At 43.3% G+C, this 18,941-nt stretch overlaps 1 protein-coding gene across 3 annotated transcripts in view; it reads right to left on the bottom strand.

The window, feature by feature from the left end:
* MAPK6 (mitogen-activated protein kinase 6) overlaps positions 1-18,941 on the bottom strand; it is a 77,396-nt gene that overhangs the window by 10,559 nt on the left and 47,896 nt on the right. For all 3 annotated transcript variants that reach the window (XM_033919942.1, XM_033919945.1, XM_033919944.1), the window contains exons 4-5: positions 18,220-18,384; positions 132-333 (exon numbers count right to left, since the gene is read on the bottom strand). In XM_033919942.1, the coding sequence (XP_033775833.1) occupies positions 132-333; positions 18,220-18,384 (367 nt within the window). The remainder of the gene's footprint in view (positions 1-131; positions 334-18,219; positions 18,385-18,941) is intronic.

The following is an 18,941-nucleotide window of genomic DNA, read 5'->3' as shown; positions in this document are numbered from 1 at the left end:
TCCTCAAGATCACAAGGAGCTGCAACAGGATTTAAATTAGGCTTCCCTGGTTCTCAGCCCACTGCTCAAACCATGAGGCTACGCTCCACTCCCAGTTCTAAATTACTTAGCTGGCTGTGCTTCTACATTACCTTTCACAATTATAGATGTGGCTGTGACTTTCATCCATTAGCAAAATATCATCAACTTCATCTTCAATGTGAAAGGGATGACTAGAAATAGGCTCATCAAGAGGGAAAGAATAGATACTCATATAGGGATGAGACAACGCTTCTTCTGCTGTCAATCTGTCCATGGGATTAAAGGTCAAAATTTGTTCCAAGAAGTCCAGTGCTAGAGGAAGAAATACATTAATAGTAATGATTTCTAAATGCTTTAAAAATGTCTCTTACGTCAGAAAATGTACAATACAAAACAAAAATAGTATGCAATATCTTGTGAATAAGTCCTTAATAATGTATCCTTGCACACTTCACATTCTGCTATCTAAAATACACTTCAAAATGCAATAAAGTAGGAGTTGGTTTCATTGAAAGCGTAGAGTATGTTGTGTAGATTCATGTGAAAAAGATATTAGTTTCTTAGAAGAAAAGACACAAGGTCAGAATTTGTCAGAACTGTCCCTGCAGTTAATCGTGGGAAACCATCCCCATGTCACTCTTTTAAGGAGAGAGGAAGAATCTGAGCATGAATAGGCACAGCCATTGACCTCAAGTCTTGCACTGAAGAATGCTGCTGTAGAAGGACTAAGGCTGAGATAAGACACTAAAGAATGACATGGGATGGTTTCCCATAGTTATCCGTGGAGATGGGGACAAATTCTTTCTCCATGTAATTACATTGAAAAGCTCTCTTACAGTAGATAGGAATGGAATGCTGAACCTTAAGGTACTTTGTCCATTCTCACGAGCATACTGCAGAAAGATGTCAAATCGCAGCTTTTGAAACCTTCTCCTTCTTCCAGGAGTTTGCCAACCCCTTCAGTTCGTTCCAAAGAATGCAAGAGCTCTAAAGTAAAAGATAGGAGGCAGCCATGGGGAACTCCCCAAAACCAAGGTTCTGATCTGCTCATATAACATTGTAACAGTCACTGAAAATGTAACATATAAATGAACGAACATTACCATTGAACAATAAAACACACCAAACAAAAGTAACAGCTTGAATATTAGTGAATCTCAATTATCTCTTTAGATTTTATTTACAAACTGATTTTGAACTCATAGCTCAACTGGCAGAGAAGACTTAGCTATGGAGAGGACCATGAAGCATAAGGCAGAAACAGGACCATCAGAAGTTATTGGCCAGGGTTTCAGCATACCATTCCTATCTACTGGAAAAGATTATCAAGGTAAGGAATGGTATGTTGAATCTCAGGGATATACCTAAGAAGTCTCCAAAGTCCCTGATGGGAGAGAGAAATCTGTTTTCAGTTCTGAGGATCAAAAGCAGAATCCTCTTGTGCTGCTACATGCACTCTATAGAATTTAGTGAATATGTAGGGAAGGCCATGTCACAAATTTACATATCTCTTCCAGAGGTATCACCCTTGGGTCCATCCAAGAGAAGGCTACATTGGTGTTCGAATGTGCTTTCAACAACACTGGCAGTTCTTTGCTGTAGACAATGTAGGTGGAGGAGATCACTGTCCAAATCCACTAAGAAATGGTGGCCTTGGAGGCTGGTCTGCCTTGGGTTGATTGTTTGGTTAGGACAAAGAGATTGTCCGACAGATGAAACTCAATCACTTCCAGGTAATGAAAGAAAACTCTTCAGACGTTCAGCAGCTTAAACCTTGTCTTTCTTCTTAGAACCCATAGGTTGAAAGACTGGTAGCCTGACTTCCTGGTTAATGTGAAATACTGAAACAATCTTTGGCAAAAAGGAAAGGTACTGCACGCAAGGTCATTTCCGTTATCCTTGGAAACTGTTCCCTGCATGACAAAATTGCAATTCTGAAATTCTTCTGGCTGAGGTAATTACCACTTTGATCATAAGATCCATGAAAGAAGCGCCTACAAAGGCTCATACAGGGCCTTCCAACATGATATTGAGATTCCAGGAAGGGAAGGGATCTCAGATCGGCGACCTGAGTCTCAGGGCTCCTTTGAAGAATCTAATGCCTAGGTGAGCAGCCAGAAGGACTCACTTCTCTTGGCTTCTAAAACAAGCCAGGTCTGCCATCTGCACCTTAATAGACGCCACTGCTAATCCCTTGTCCAGTACCAACAATACTGGGGCTTTGTTGGGCTCCAGATTCTCCTATTGAACCAGCGCTGAAAAGTATCCCATGCCTTGGCAAATGCCAAAAGAGTGGATGGTTTCTTGGCCTTCAGTAGGGGTGGTAATGACCACTTCTGAATATATTTTTTTGGCTAGTGTCGCAAGTTCAAGAGCCATGCTGTAAGACCAAAACAACATGGATCTTCGAGAGCAATCAGCCCCTTTGTGAGAAAGTCCTAGAGCTGGAGATATTCATCCACTTGTAGGCACACTAGATCTGCATACCAAGGATGCCGAGGCCAATCTGAGGCCATAAGGATCACCCTCTTTGGGCAAGATGCTATGGGACGGACTACCCAGTTTTTCAAGAGCCATGGACAAAACATATAGCAGTCTGGACGTTGGCCATGGTTGCACCAGAGTGACCAGTCCTGCATTTCCGGTCTTGTATCTTCATATGAAAAACTGAGGCGCTTTCTTGTTGCGTGCTGTTGCCATAAGATTGAATGTTGGACGCCCCCAATGTCCGACAAAGTCTTGGAACATCCACAGGACCCGGGTCCAATATCTGTCTACTGAAGCAGTCCACTTGCACGCTGTCTATTCCGGCTATGTGCACCACAGTTATGGTCAGCAGGTGCTTTTCTAAGCGAACAGTAGTTTTACCTCTAGCTGTAGCAATATGCTTCTGCTGCCTCCCTGCCGGATGACATAGGCCACTGCTGTGGCATTTTCTGAGAATACTCTTACAGCTCTGCCTTCCAGCATCAACTGTAGGTTTCACAGAACTAAGCGGACCGCTCTCAGTTCTAGGGTTTGGACAATTTCCTGGAAGAGTCTATAGTCTGTTATTGAGAAAGACATGGAGCAAGTCACTGCTTGCCCAGGATCGGTAGCATGGAATGTTGCTACTCATTGGGTTTTGGCCAGATACTAGTGCCCTAGATTGGCCACCGTGAGAATGGGCTACTGGGCTTGATGGACCTTTAGTCTGACCCAGTAAGGCTATTCTTATGTTCATTTTCGCTGGGATGATGTCCATTTCCCTTGCACCAAGCAACACTTCTGTGCGCTCTCCCCCCTCCCAGTTAAACAGGCTGGAATCCTTTGTCAGTGTGACCCAGGAATCGCTTTTGCTAGAGACTGTGAATGGAATGGAGCCACCAGGTCATGCTGTTGTAGGTTGCCTCCGTCCAGGGTAGAGGATCTGTAGGGAGTCTTTCTGGGGAGGCCAACAAGACAACAGCACATTCTGAAGTGGACATATATAAGCCCTTGTCGAGGGAACTACTTCAATGGCAGCCACCATCGAACAAAGAACCTGTAGGTAGTGCCACTCTGTAGGTTCTGACTTCGATAGTGGTTTGTAATTTGCCCCAAAAAGATAGTTAGAAGGTGAAGTGTGAGGTTATATTAGAGCAAAAAAAAAAAAACAACTATCCTTAAAGAATGAAAAAAGGATCCAAATGACTAAATACTGTAAAGAGGAATAATTTAATTTCCTCCCCTCCCCCCCATCCTGAGGGGGGAGGGGGAGGGAAGGGAATGTAATTTTATGAATGGTTTCATGAAGGTTTGAGTTATTTGTTTGTATATTAGCTGGGAGGGAGGGGGAAATTTCATTGTTGCAGTAATATTTGAAAGTTTGCTGCGCTTATTATACAATGTACATATATGTGATTCATTTATGGCGCATTTGTAGTTTGAAAATCAATAAAGAATTAAAAAAGAATGGAAAAAGGATCCAAATGAAAGAAAAGAAGAAGAAACATAAGCACCGGCAAGTTAAATGTAAAACATTGATACAGAAAGCTAATAAAGAATATGAAAAGTAACTTGCCAAAGAGGCAAAAACTCATAGTAGCAATTTTTTAGGTACATCAGAAGCAGAAAACCTGTGGACCGTTGGATGATCCAAGAGCAAAAGGGGCGCTCAGGGAGGATAAGGTCATAGCAGAGAAACTGAATGAATTCTTTGCTTCGGTCTTTAAGGAAGAAAATGTAAGAGATCTACTTGAACTGTTAATGGTTTTCAAGGGTGATGGTGTAGAGGAACTGAAAGAAATCTTGGTAAATCTAGATGTATTGAGCAAAATTGACAAGTTAAAGTGATAAATCACTTGAATCAGATGGTGTGCATCCCAGGGTACTAAAACTCAAATGTGAAGTTGATGACCTGTTGTTAGTGATCTGTAATCTATCCTGGTCACTAGTACCTGGCAAAAACCCAAATAGCAGCTACATTTCATGCTACTGATCCAGGGCAAACAATGGCTTCCCCAATGTCTGTCTCGATAGCAGACTGTGAACTTTTCCTCTAGGAAAATTATCTAAACCTTTCTTAAAACCAGCTATGTTAACCACACTTACCAAAACCTCTGGCAATGCTTTGTGGCCTAGAAACCTGTATTTTGGATTTTCCGGCTTCCAGAATATCTCTGTCTGGAACACCGATAGGTTCTTTGAGACGAGCCTCCTAAGGTGTACTGGCCAAAATGTTGGGACCCCTGAAAGGAGCTCCAGTTCTGGCTTCTAATCACTCAAGGTCTGCTGTCCGGTAATGATGACGATCTTGCACACTGGCCATAAGATCATCCAGGCCTTTGCCAAAAAGCATCTGTCCCTCTGCTAAGTAGCTTGGAGGTTGAATCATCTGCCCACTGCCTGATCCATAGCATGTGTTGGGTGGAGATGGAATATGTGAAGACTCTTGCCATGACTATAATTACATCATAAAGCCACAGACAACCCTTGCTAGCATGAGCCGAGGTAATGGCTTAGTCGGTCATGTCCAGGTTAGCAGCCGTGAATTGTAGACACATGCTATGAAAAGAGCAGCTAATGTTGCCTTAACTCCAAGGCCAAGGCCTCAAACTGCACCAAGGCCCAGATCCACTCTGATGTCCTATGTATCCTTCAGCATGACAACTCCTTCACTGGGTAAAGACATGCTTTTAGTCACTTGTGCTACTAGGGGAGTCTACCTTAGGTATAGCAAACATTTGCTAGAAGTTGATCCAGAGGATACAGCTTAGTCATGGCTTTCATCCCTCTAAGGGAGCCTTCTGGGACCTCTCAGGACTCTGTCAGGAGTTTTATGTCTGCGTGCCCCCGCTGAGCCATTCCATTGATGTACGTGTCTGTATTTTCCACCATCTCTATCTTTTCCTTAATTGTCATAAGCCTTTCTGTACCCAGTATTCCAAAGAATCCCCATAACCTACTGTGACTGCCACCATACTGTATGGCAGGGGACGCATTAGTAGAAGAATGTGCTGTGTTGCTTAGAAATAATAACAAGAAATTTCATATATCAAGTTTCAAAGTATTTTCAATGCGTATAACAATAATAATTTGGGGGGGGACAAATAAAACAGTTTAAAACCATATACATACAATTTTATCCATAGTTACATTAAAGATATGTAAAGAATTAGAGGTTAAATTACATTTGATTTAAAATAAACAATTAAAATAGAACAACAATTAGGGAAGAACAATTTTTTATGAAGACTTAGTCTAAGAGTAATTGTTAAGGTGAGACCTGATCTAAAAGTAAATAGGAGAATCAAAAGGATTGTCTGATCTAAGATTCATAAGCATCTTTATAAAGATAGCTTTTTAGATTACTTTTAAATTTTTCTAGGGAGGTTTCATCAGACCACAAAATCTTCTCAGACGTGTATGCAAGGTCCCTTCAGTTTTTCTTTGCAACACTGTCATGTGGCTTATTTTCAACAATATCTTCCTTCTTGCCTCTCGCATAGACAGCTCATATTTGTAGAGTATTTTTGAAACTGTTAAACAGTCATCATTTCCCCCTTTTGTCAGGCAGAGCCTTCTCTCTATAGTTCTTTTAAAGCAATCCTAAGCATCATGGTGACTTTGCTTGGTATTTTCCTTAACACATTGCTATTGACTTTGAAAGGATGGTTTGATCAAAATAGTATCTTGCTGTTGCCAAAACTCCTTTATTTAATTATGGACTGGACAGTGCCCCAGATATCTTTCAGCAACTTCCTACTTAGCATGTTCAGACCTTTGCTTCAAATTAATTTTATTCTCCAGAAACATCTGGTTTCTTCATCCAAGAATATTCTAATCACTCAACTCTTGTGACAAACGTACTCTACTTATTATAGAATTTATTAACAGAATTTTGGAAAACAGAACTAAATTTGAGTTTGCTATGATGAGGGTATGAAGACATGCAAATCAAAACTTTGTTTGGGGGGGGGGAGTGTCATGGATTTGATATACTACCTTTCTGTGGTACAACCACAGTGAATTACACTTTTATATACAGATACTTTCTCTGCCCTTAGTGGGCTCACAATCTAAATTTTTGTATCTGGGGTAATAAAAGATTAGGTTCTTTCTGGATAATCTATGTTCTTTTAATCTTCGCAGGAGTCCATACGCTAGATATTCAATTCATTCCCATAAACCAGGTTTTTCAGAAGTGTGTCACTCACAACTTTCAAGACCTCCCAAATTGCCAGTGGAGTGGAATGCCTCTTCAGTTCATTCTAAAACAATCGATCGCCACTAGGATAAAATACAAAGAACGAGGGGTACGGGGAACTTCCTCGTAGACATCATACAATTCTGTTCTACCTTGCAACTTAGAAAAAGAACAATAATTATCAACAGGAATTTATAACATAGCAATAGCAAACCAACCTGCTGTGCAAAAAGAACTACCATCAAAGGAGCCGGAGGCTGAGCAATTCACTTACTTATATAGGATTTCTTTATGCTTAGTCATCTGGCTGACAGGAGAAAAACTCCAGGCCTGGAATCTAGAAATATCCGAGGCAGAAAAAATTAACAGAAAAGAAATTATACAAATAAGAACCTAATCTTTCATTCTGTTACATCTACTCAGGAGTCCGTACGTCAGGTGACATATGAAAGCAATGGCTGATGTCTAGGGTGGGATAGAAGAGCCTGCTGCAAGATCGAGGACCCAAAGATGCCAGTCTCTCGAGCCGCCACATCCACTCTGTAAAATCTTGTAAAGATATGAAGAGACATCAAAGTAGCTGATCTAAAATCTCCACAGGAGGAACTGCCCGAGGCTCCACCCATGAAAATACAATACTCCTGGTTGAGTGCGCCTTGAGAAAAAACAGCAGTTGCTTGCCACAGATGATGTATGCTGATGAAATGGCTATGCAAATCTATCTGGCTATAGAGGCCTTGGATGCCGATCTGCTGCACTTGGACTAGCTGGTTAGCACAAACAGATGGTCAAAAAGACTGAAGTCATTGGTCTTTTCCAAGCAGTTAAGTAAATCTCTTCGCCCATCAAGCTTCTGCAATATTCTGTCCTGCTTGTCCAAGCCTGTGGGATGAAAAGCAGGTAGATGAACCTCCTGGTTGATGTGAAAATCTGATACAACTTTTGGAAGGAAGAAAGGAATAGCACGGAGAGCTACATCCATCTCCATGATCCTGAAAAAAGGCTCTTTACAAGAGAGAGACTGCAATTCTGATACATGTCTTGCCAAGGCAATCGCCACCAGGAACACTATCCAAAAAGGGATGCATCTTTGAGTGTCTCATATGGGACTTAGTGAGGCCCTTTAGAACCATGTTAAAAGATACTACAATGGGAAACGATGCCTTAGCGGAGGCCTCAACCGGAGTGCATCCTCTTAGGAATCTGGTGACAACTGGATGAGCTGTCAGCGAAACTTTACCACTTTGCTCCCGTACGCATGAAAGGCCTGCAACTACTGAAAATCCTTTTTCCAGACTGGCCTGCAGAAAGGCAAGGATAACTGGAATAGAAGCCTGCTGTGGTTCTACCCAGTATTTCACACCACTGTTGAAAAACCTTCCAAGCTTTGGCAAGTAAAAGGCTTTTTTAGCCCAGAAGACTGCAATAACCATGTCTGATTATCCCTTGCGAATTAGGGCTGTATGCTCAATAGCCATGCTGAAAGAGCAAAGCGCTCTGCATTCTCCATGGGTATCCAGACTGTTTGAAAAGGACCAAAGCTAGGCCTATGCCTTCAGGTAGGCGGCGGGAGAAAAGGGAGTCAGCTGAACTACAGTGCCTAAAGGGACTTGGATGTCCATCGACCAAACCACATTTTGATCAGTGAAATTGTCTCAAGCTATGAGTGTGACCCTTCAGGGAAAGTGCATACTCTTCTACCTCAGGTAACAGGTACCTAGGCTGGGGAGCGGGCTGAAAGGGCCAAGGATTGTTGAAACTGCACTTGGATGTGAACTGTTCTCTCCCACAGATCATGGTTGTCAGCCTAGCATTGCTATCAGTCAGCATTTTCAGTTGGCCTAACCAACGTCAAAGGCCTATGGGACTTTATATCAATCTGACTCTGGAATGTTGATGCAGATAGACCCTAAATGCTCCTGCACAGAATTCACATACACTAAGTATCCAGTCAAACTGGATTGTTTATCAAGAAGATAGGCTACTTGAATGGGACAAAGAAGCCAAAGACTAATCCCATCTACCATTTCTGCAGGTATCACACCTTCCTTATCAATTAAACTAACCATTTTTCAAACAGTTTACAAATTATAAACAGAAAGTTACTGGAAAATACAATAGTTTCTATATGTAGAATAAGATTCCAAGCTATAAAAGCCTCCTCTCTGCAACACCCCTCTCTCTCTGGAACCCGAAACTTAGACCATCACCCCCCACCCCCTTTTCTCTCTCTCTGGCTCTCCCTGGAACATCACGCTTCTCTGTCTCTCTTTTCCTCTGGACTCTGTAAGGTAGGGAAACTGCTTTGCTCTCTTCTTAATTGTAATCTTTATGAATCTTGCTTTTCTGTAATATTAAGCCTATTTCTATAATATAGTTTTTATGCAAGCACTCTTACTGGTCTTTGCAGTGATTTTACTTCCTAATGAATCTTCTGTGAGGATATTGAACCCGGGACCTTGCGGAGTGTAAGGCCGCTTCCAATATAACCACTCTAAACCTTACATTTTTTTTGGGGGGGGTCTAACCTTACAGTGGGAGCCATTTGATTGACCACTTTCTCTCTGTCGGAGTCCAACACCCATGTAAAGGACAACGACTGCAGTGAGCTCCCCGGCCCCGAAGGCTGGCATCCATCATTACCACAATCCAGGAGGCAATGTAGAGCGGAATGCCCTTGCAGACTGATTGCAGAAGAAGCCACCAGGCCATGCTCGCATGGGCTGCCCAAGTCCATGGCAGGCACATCTGCAAGGCATCTTGATGGGGCACCCAGCAAGAGAGTAAGGCATGTTTAAGAGGGCATATGTGCACTCTCGCCCAAGGGACTATATCCAGTATGGCCACCATGGATCACAGAACTGGAAGATAATCCCACGCCTCCTACGCTGAAGGAGCCGACTTCTCCAAAAGAGTAGAAATCTAGACACACTGCTTCTGTCTGCGAGCCACGGACAGGTAGACACGGTCCACAGCCGTATCAAAGAGGACTCCTGGTATTCTAGTGACTGTGTGGGCGTCAAATGGCTCTTCCTTAAGTTGACAATCCAGCCCAGGTCTTCCAGCATCTGCTCCACTGTGCATTGTTCTTCAGCCAATGAGGGAGCCCTGATCAACCAGTTGTCTAGATAAGGGTGAACTGGCAACCTCATCTTCCTCAGGTAAGCTGCCACTACTACCATCACCTTGGTGAAGGTTGGAGGTGCTATTGCCAGCCCAAAAGGCAGGGCCGGGAACTGGTAATGCTGTTCCAGAACATGAAACCGCAGAAATTAGCGGTGGGCTGGAAACATGGGAATGTGTAGGTACACCTCTGTAAGATCTAAGGAGGCCAGGAATTTCCCTGCAATAACTCTGCAATAACCAACTACACTGTCTCCATTCGGAAATCTTGAAAGCCGCATTCATGTGCTGTAGATCCAGAATAGGTCTCCAATCTTCTGAGCTTTTCTTTGGCACGATAAAGTATACAGAGGTCGCATAGCACTGGTTTTATAGGGCATGATAAAGTATACAGAGGTCGCATAGCACTGGTTTTATAGCTTGAACATCAATGGAGAATCTTGATCTACTATCAGGCAGGGTCTTCGGGCGACAGTCCATTACCGAATCCATGAGGTCATCCAGGCCTTTGCCAAATAACTGCCCCGAATCACCAGCCCACTGCCTGACCCGAAATGGAATATGCCGATACTTTAGCCAGCACTTTCAAAAGGTCATATAAAGGCATCCGCCATGTAATCCATCTTAGCCATCAGAAGCCGAGGAGGAGGAGGCTTCACCGCATCAGGCTCTAGTGTGCACAGCCGAGACAGTCATGTGCAACAAAAGACGTCACCACAGCAGCTTTGATGCCTAAATTGGCAGTTTCAAAAAGTGCCCCGACGACCACATCCACACGGTAGTCCTGAAAATCTTACAGCACAACTTCCCCGACACTGGGAAGAGAGGTACACTCAGTCACTTGTACCAAGGAAACCACTTTGGGCTGCCCCAAAAGCTGCTGACATTCTGCGCCATCGGATACCAGTGGGACATAGCTCTAGCACTCTAGCACTCTTCAAAGGACCTTCCGGGGAGTCAAACTGCTCAGAGACCATAAAACTCATATCTGGATGCCAAAGAAAGGTAGCAGATTGCGAGCACACACTACAAAGCCAGGGAGAAGAAGTGGACGGAGCCAGCTAAGTCACTAAGTTCAATTCCTGCAAAGATTCAGCAATAAGATCAGGCAGAGCAACAAACTGAAATAAGCGCAGGACAGTAGGATCACCACCAGGATCTGGAGTCCCCAAGGGATCCATGGATCCAGCACACAAGTCCAAATTCCCTAATCCAGGAAGGGCTGCACTGTGAAATAATGGATCAGAGGTCAGGATCAGAGTCCGGATAACCCAGAACATGAGCAGGTAGAACAACAGCTGGAGCGGGCAGAGGCGAGGACTTCCCCAAGGGTATTATGCCACCCAAAGATACCTTGGAGGGGGGGCGGGGAAGGACAGATGGAGACCGCCCAACAGCAGAACATTTGCTTTGAAATTCTGACCACAAAAACTTCATAAAGTCAGAGAAAATATCTGGTTGCTGAGGCTCAGAATCACCCTTAATGACTTAAATTTGTGCTTCTTAGACTGTGGAGGTTCTGCAGCCTGGCTGACCGAAGAACCAGCTGTGCCAAGCCCTGAAAGCAATGGAGTTTTGCCACACTGGGCTAGCCGAGCATTTAATCACCTGCTTCTATGTGAGGGCAGCTCAGCTAGTTGCTACAGCTCCCCCCCCCACCAGCTGCACCATGTCAAAAGATGCTAAAACGACACAAACCTGGCATGAATTCACCTGAGGAGACCCTGAGGACTCCATCCCAGCAGTTTTCCAGGAAAAAACCAAAGTTTTGAAGAAGCAGGGAGAAGAAAGAAAAAAAGATCGCTAAAAATCCATGATGGCCACCAATACTATAAATTCACACCAAAAACCCAATTATTTTTTTACACTTCCCAAAACGTAAAATTGGCGATTTTAGGATTTTTCAGGAGAGGGAAGCCTTAGAAACACAGAAAGCTCCTCATTTTAAACTTTCCCTGATGACTCCTCACAGGCTGTCAAGTTCTGAGTTACCATGTATAGGCCGCGGATGATATATGGGTTTTACAATCCCCCGCACTGGGTGCGGCTTCCTTACACAAGGTAGCCTATCTAATGACATCATAGATAAGCTGCCCCATTGGAAGATCAGCTGTGGAGTCCCTCGTACCTGCAGCTCCCTCCTAGATGGCTACCAGCTGCCTCCTTGTAGCCAGCTGTGCAGGGCAGGAGCATTCTTTTCAGTGTCCAGCTGGCCCCGTGCTGCTTCCTCAATGCCTGTGCCAGTTCTCGCTGAAAAGAATGCTTCTGTCCTGCACCGCTGGCCGCGATGAGGCAGCTGGCGAAGGTATTTACCGGAGGTGGGGGCGGGATGTATAGGCTGCCCAGCTGCCTCATTGTATAGGCCGTTTTAGGTTTTAAAAGGCTTAGATAAGTCGGGGCTAGTAACATGGGGCAGCTTATCTAAGAGTTTTAAAACCTAAATCTACATTTCCTGCAGCGTATACATGGGGGAATACGGTACTCACTGTGACCTTATACACTGGGCTGCACCTGCCTCCAACTCTCTTCAGTAGCCGGGTAAGAATTCACTGCCACAATGCTCTCTCAAAGCTGATCTTCGGGCTGCCGGTCAGACTCCACTGTATGACTATGCCTCCACCCCTGCGGGCCACCGGATGCACACCAGGATGGGTGGAGGCGCAAAAATGCAGCCGGCACACTGAGCCCCCTAAGCATGCCTAACAGTCTGTGCTCAACTCCTGCTTAACAGGTGAGACTACTTCAGGGACAGCCCTAAGCTCCAATGAAAACTATGCCGATTGGCTAACAGGTACCCAAAGGGGATCGGCCTGTCAGCTACATACCAAAGTCTGTGAATTCTCAAGTAGGCAGAGCTCCAAATTTGCTTCAAACGTGAAAATACCCACAAAGGGGCCAAAACTACGTTGAATTTAAAACAATAAAATGAGGAGAGCAGAACACACACAGCTGCAGTCATGTGTGAAGGAAAAGACTTTAGAGGGCGCTAAACTGGTCTGTGAAGTACACTGGAGGCAGAGTGAAAAATCCAAAGTGGAATCCTTCTGCAGCATGCAAGTATGAGGAAATAATCCTGTTGTCTAGAATGTCTCACATATTGCACTGGAAAGAGAATTAAGAAGAGGCTCAAGGAAAGCAAAAATGCTATTATGACAGGAAGGCTTGAGAACGAGGATTCCAGCCAAGGAATAGAGTGTTGATTATGGTACTGACCTGTGCTAAAAAACTACAGGCCTAATGAAAAGGTCCGTTTCAGATATCCAGGCAGCTAGGTCCCATCACTTATGAAGTTAAAATGAACCGAGATAAAACCCAGGTATATCATGTAAACTTGTTGATGAAGTTGGTTGAAAGAAAGGGCCTTGTAGGTATCAAACTGAAGGGGAATTGGTGGATTTGGGCCCATAGGTCAGCACTATGGGAGAGGTACACCAGGTGGCACTGAGAGTATCTTTATCCTCTGCTCAGAAAAAAAGAACTAACCCACCTGGTAAACCAGTTTAGTGATGTTTTTTCGCTCCTTCCAGGGCATTCTCTTATTGGAATGCATAAGATTGTGACCTTGCCAGGAAAAGTAGTCAGGCAAAAGCCTTATAGATTACCTGAAATGAAACAGAAGGAGGTGGAAAGAGAAATCAACAAAATGCTTAAACTCTGGGTAATCAAAGAATCTAATAGCGAATGGGCTAATCCCATAGTGTTGGTATCAAAACCGGACTGTTCTACTTGGTTTTTTGTAGATTTTAGAGCTGTCAATAGCGTTTCCTGGTTTGATGCCTACCCCACGCCTCAAGTCAATGAGTTGGTAGAGCAGTTGGGAAATACCCAGTATTTGTTCACCCTACATCTAACGAAAGAGTATTGGCAAATTCCCCTCAAGAGTAGTTCTAAAGAAAAAATCTTTATAATGCATCTGGGTCTTTACCAATTTACAACCCTCTCTTTTGGACTGCATGGAGCTCCCGCTACTTTTCAACGGGTAATGAATCAACTGCTTTGAGCTGAGAGAGAGTACGCAAAGGCCTATTTAGAAGACATTGTTGTTTTTTTCATACACATGGGAGGAACACCTACAAAACTTAGAAGCAATCTATCAAACCATTAGAGAGGTAGGTTTAACAGCAAACCCAAAGAAATGTACCCTGGGGACACATGAGGTAAAATACCTAGGATGATGCATGGGAAAAGGGTGGGTTAGGCCCCCTTCTTTTAGGATTGAAGCCATCAAAAAATATTGCCCCACCTAGAACCAAGAAAGAATTACGACATTTTATGGGTATCATTGGTTATTACCGCAGATTTGTTTCAAAGTTTCCTGAAATCGCAGCTACTCTTACCAACCTATTGATGAAAGGGTCTCCTAATAAACTTCCCTGGAGTAGAGAAACTGAAGAGGCACTTACCACCAAGAACATACTGTGTATAGAACTAGTACTAAAGAATGTTGACTTTAATAAGGAATTTATTTTATAGACTGATGCCTCTGGGAGAGGGTTGGGTGTTAAGTCAGGGAGGAGAATCCGATGAACATCCGGTCAGGTTTCTCAGCCAGAAGTTAACTAAATCAGAGCGAAACTATTCTAACACAGAAAAAGAATGTTTAGCTGTGACATGGGCCATAGGATCCCTTTAGTATTATTTACTAGGGAGGGACTTCACCTTTGTAACTGACCATACTCCCCTCAAGTGGCTAAAGCAAATGAAGAATAGCAATGTAAAGTTGATGTGTTGGTATTTTCCCTTGCAAGCATATAACTTTTGGGTGGTCCATAATGTAGACTCAGAGGAAGAGTACACTCAATCGCAGGGGGTTGAGCTGAGGGGGAGGGTATGTGATGGGCTGAATATCCTGTTCCAGGAACATAAGAATCAGGGGTCTCCTCATCCACTTTAAAAGCAGTCCCTGGTAAAAGGGATATGATGGGGAGGAATTGCAGTTCTGCTTGGGGAGGTTCTAGTCAGTGTAGAAAGACTAGGAGGGTTGTGGCAGGGCCCAGATATCTCATATCCTTCCAGACAGGGACGTCTTAGTCAGGGTGACTATTGATAAAAGAAATCCCAGAAGAAGAAAGCTAATTTGCATATGTGCTTACTGACGATAAAAGGTCTCTGAAGCTATGTAAGAGACTCTCAGGACTGAGAAAAAACCAGAAAAAGGAAGTGTGTGTGTGTGTGTGTGTGGGGGGGGGGGGGGGTTATAAGACTCTAAGGTGTCTTGGACTGAACTGAAATTCACTCACACTAAAGAAGAAGTGAGACCTTATTCAAAACTCTCCAGAGTGAAAACCCCCCAAAAATATATTTGCAGAGTCCTGGGAAACTGGGACTCAAAGGAACCCTTGGGAGAAGGAATGCTGGTGTAAGCTTAACTCCTGGTAAGCCCTCAAGACCAGTGCTGGCAGGGAGCTTAGTGCAGCAGAGAACAGACCAGTGCCAGCATTCTGAGCGACCTGAGGGACACTACTGATGACTAACAGCCTGTGCTCAAGCTCCTGACCAAGTCAAGGAAGCAAGCAAATGGTAAGGGGCCTGAACTCCATAATCTTCAGATGTCCTCGCTAAAGTCTCTAACCAAATCCAAATCCTCTACTCTATATCTTTATCCTTCTCGATCTGTCTGCTACCTTGATATGCTGTCCTCGTAGGGATTCCAGGATTCTGCTCTCTCCTGGTTTTCTTCCTATCTCTCCCATTGCACTTTCAGTGTAGGTTATGGTGGATCCTCCTCTACTGCCATCCCACTGTCTGTCGGTATACCTCAGGACTCTGCCTTGGGTCCTCTCCTCTTCTCCATATATACCTGTTCTCTCTATATACTGATCTCCTCCCATAGTTTTTAATATCACCTCTTTGCTGATGACTCCCAGATCTACCTCTTCACACCTGATATCTCTACAGGAATTCAGGCCCTTATCTCAGCCTGCCTGTCTGACATTGCCACATGGATGTCTCACCACCATCTAAAACTGAATATGGCTAAAACCAAACTTCTTATCCCTGCCCCCCCCCACCCCCACCGTTCTCTACTTCTGTGGATAACACTCGCCTCCTCCTTGTTTCATCAGCTCACAACTTCAGTGTGACCTTTGACTCCTTTCTTTCCTTTTCCGCTCAGATCCAAACAACCGCTAACACTTGTAACTTCTTCCTCTATATTACCAAAATCTGACCAAAACCCTTATCCACACTCATCATCTCTCAGATTACAGTAACGTACTTCTCTCAGGTCTCCTGCTCATCCGCCTCTCACCTCTTCAATCCATTCAAAAATGCTGCTGCATGACTCAAATTTGGGAAGAGCCACCATGCTCACGTTACCCCCCTCCTCAAATCACTTAATTGGTTCCCCAACCGTTTCCAAATACAGTTCAAACTTCTCTTACTGAATTACAAGTGAATTCACTCTATAGCCCCTGAATCTCTCTCTTCACTCTTCTCCCCCAATGCTCCCCCCCCTCACCCCATTCATTGGGAAAGTCCCTCTTATCTGTACCCTTTACCTCAGCTGTCAACTCCAGACTCCATCCCTTCTTTTTTGCTGCACCATATGCCTGGAACAGGCTGCCAGAGTCAATACTTCATGCTCTGTCTCTAGCAGTATTTAGATCCAAGCTAAAAGCCCACTTCTTTTAAGCTGCTTTCAACTCTTAAATCCCACTCACTGTTAGATACCTATAACCATTGCATCATTTCTTCTACCAGAAACTTCCCAACCTTGAGATGTCCTGTCTGTCTTATCATATCAGACTGTAAACTCTTCTAGAACAGGGACAGTCTATTGATTATTAAATTTACAGCACTGAGTATGCCTTTCAGCGCTATAGAAATAAGTAGTAGTGGTTCAGCAGGCAGGCTGCACGGATCCCTTAAGGATATACTTGCCAGCTGAAGATGAAAGTGCTGCTCTCCAAGCAGGTACAGCAGTCCCTTGAGCCGTGTAAAAACCACAAAAAAAAAAAAAAAAAAAAGCAAAATAAGAAAGAAATAAAGAAAGAAGATCAGACCACCACCTTCATGCTCGCCTGCAGAAGGAAAAACTGAAGGGGGCAGCAAAGACCGGAAAAGGAGGAGCTGAAAAGCTATGATTGACATCTTCTGCAGCATACTCGTGAGCGCACGGACAATCCTATGGTTCAGCAAAACATTCCTATTGCACTGGAAATTCCTTTACAGCAAAGGCTCCTGTTACAGAATTGCCTCCCATGGCACATTTTCCCTTTCTCCACTGACAAACATATCTATTTGTGGTGCTTTCTGGGTGAAGTGGCATGCTTGTGTGTGTTTGTATATGGGCAGAGGAGAGTATGAAAAGTGGAGGAGGAGTCTGGGACAAGTACATTTAGATGTTTACAAATGTGCCTCTGTGGAGATGGTCTCTATGGGGCTATGTACTACTAGCATCATACCATATACTTCTGCTTCCCTCTATTTCTTTTTGATCCTTGCTTTCCTAATTCTTCTCATCCTTCTCTCTTCCCATCTCCCTGAGAGAGTCTCTTCTTTCAGCTAGCAGAGGTAAAAAACCTTTCCATCACTGTAGGCTTTCTGGCACAGTCATGTGTGTTGAGAACTCTGAAAGAATGTGGGCTTTCCTAGTGCTGCAGCACAGATCTCTCCTTCAGCTGGTAGGGTTGGAACCCTGTTGGCATCTCCTAACCTTATGTGTGATTTGGATCTCTTCCTTCAGCTGGAGGGGACTGGAAAATTCATTAGCACTCTAAGCTTATTATGCCACTATACAAGTGTCATCTGAAAGCCAGCTGGGGTTGGGAATCCTTCTAGCACTATGCATTTCTTGGTACCGATGCAAGAGTATTTTCTTTTAGCTGACAAGGAGTTGGGAATCCCATTGTCACCCCACACTAGTCTCTTTCTTTAGCCAGTGGGAGCTGGGAACTCTGCCAACATCTTAGCCTTTTCTGCATCCCATGCTCTCTCCTACTCTGTCTGCCATGCAGCTGCATATGCACTAAAGCATGCAGACAGATGGACAGACAAACAAATGGACATATTATCCAAAAGATACTCTTGCCTAACAAAATAAAGATCTTTTTACAAAGAAAGGAGACCTAAGAATAAGATCAAAAGGGCCAAAATGAACAAAATTGATACTTTCAGGGATTTAGGTAATACTGCTTTAAAAGGATAACACATTTTGGGCCCAAGTTAGCAAATTCCTTCCCCAAACAGTCATTTGCCTTAATTCTGTACTAATTCTTTAGAACATGTCCTTACAATGGTTAATAACTACCCTTTCTCTTCTACCAGATATACTGGACAGGTGATGTGTGCTTATTTTTATACAATTACATTCACATTCTCAAAATCTTCTGGAAAGTCTAGTGCTGTCAAATCAATTAAATTATGTCTGCATTTGTCACTTTTCCATCAAGTCAAATATTGTGTACCTTCAGGGCTTATGCCTGGAAGTAGCTGTGTTAAAGGCTTGTGTGGCTCAGACATATCATTTTTAATGTAAACTGGAATTACACCGAGAAGCTCCTGACGGTCTTCCTCATGCACCACTGGGATGGACTCAAGAATCAGCTGCATCTGTTCAAGTTCATGTGCACCTGCACAATTAAAAAAGGCAAAAAATGTTAGAAAGAGGAAAGGTCTTCATTATCCAAATAAATCAGGAACAGATCATTAAATACAAGCATTATGAAATAAATTAATTCAATTCTTTACACTAGTGCACCCAAAGCTGTCTGGAAATTTTTATTTATTTAATGTTAGTTTTTATTTATTTAATGTTAGTTTGGGTACAGGCTCAAGTAACTGAAAACCTAAAAGGTTACCTCCAAAAGCTGAATAAAATCAGAAAAGCAGTGCATCAGATTCAAGACCCTTACCCTCTACCCAGACTCACAAAACATCTCAAATATAGGTCAGGAATCAAGTCTTTATTTTTATAAGAAGCTTAAAACAGAAAGTGAGACTATTTGGGATGCATGAAAATTATAATATTTTCCAGTTTATAAAGCTTAAGAAAACAAACAAATGGGGAGATGCCAGCTGTAGAGTAAGCTGCTGTAGCCATAGTTCTGTTATACACACAGTATTTTTTTCTTCTCTTTTATCCAGTTCTAAATTGATTTGCCTTTCTTTTTAATGCCCATGTGTTAAG

This window comes from Geotrypetes seraphini, chromosome 14, assembly GCF_902459505.1.
Source record: "Geotrypetes seraphini chromosome 14, aGeoSer1.1, whole genome shotgun sequence".
NCBI classification, from domain to species: Eukaryota; Metazoa; Chordata; class Amphibia; order Gymnophiona; family Dermophiidae; genus Geotrypetes; species Geotrypetes seraphini.
Note: the sequence above shows the minus strand (reverse complement) of the source record. Positions and strands in the feature narration are given on the sequence as shown.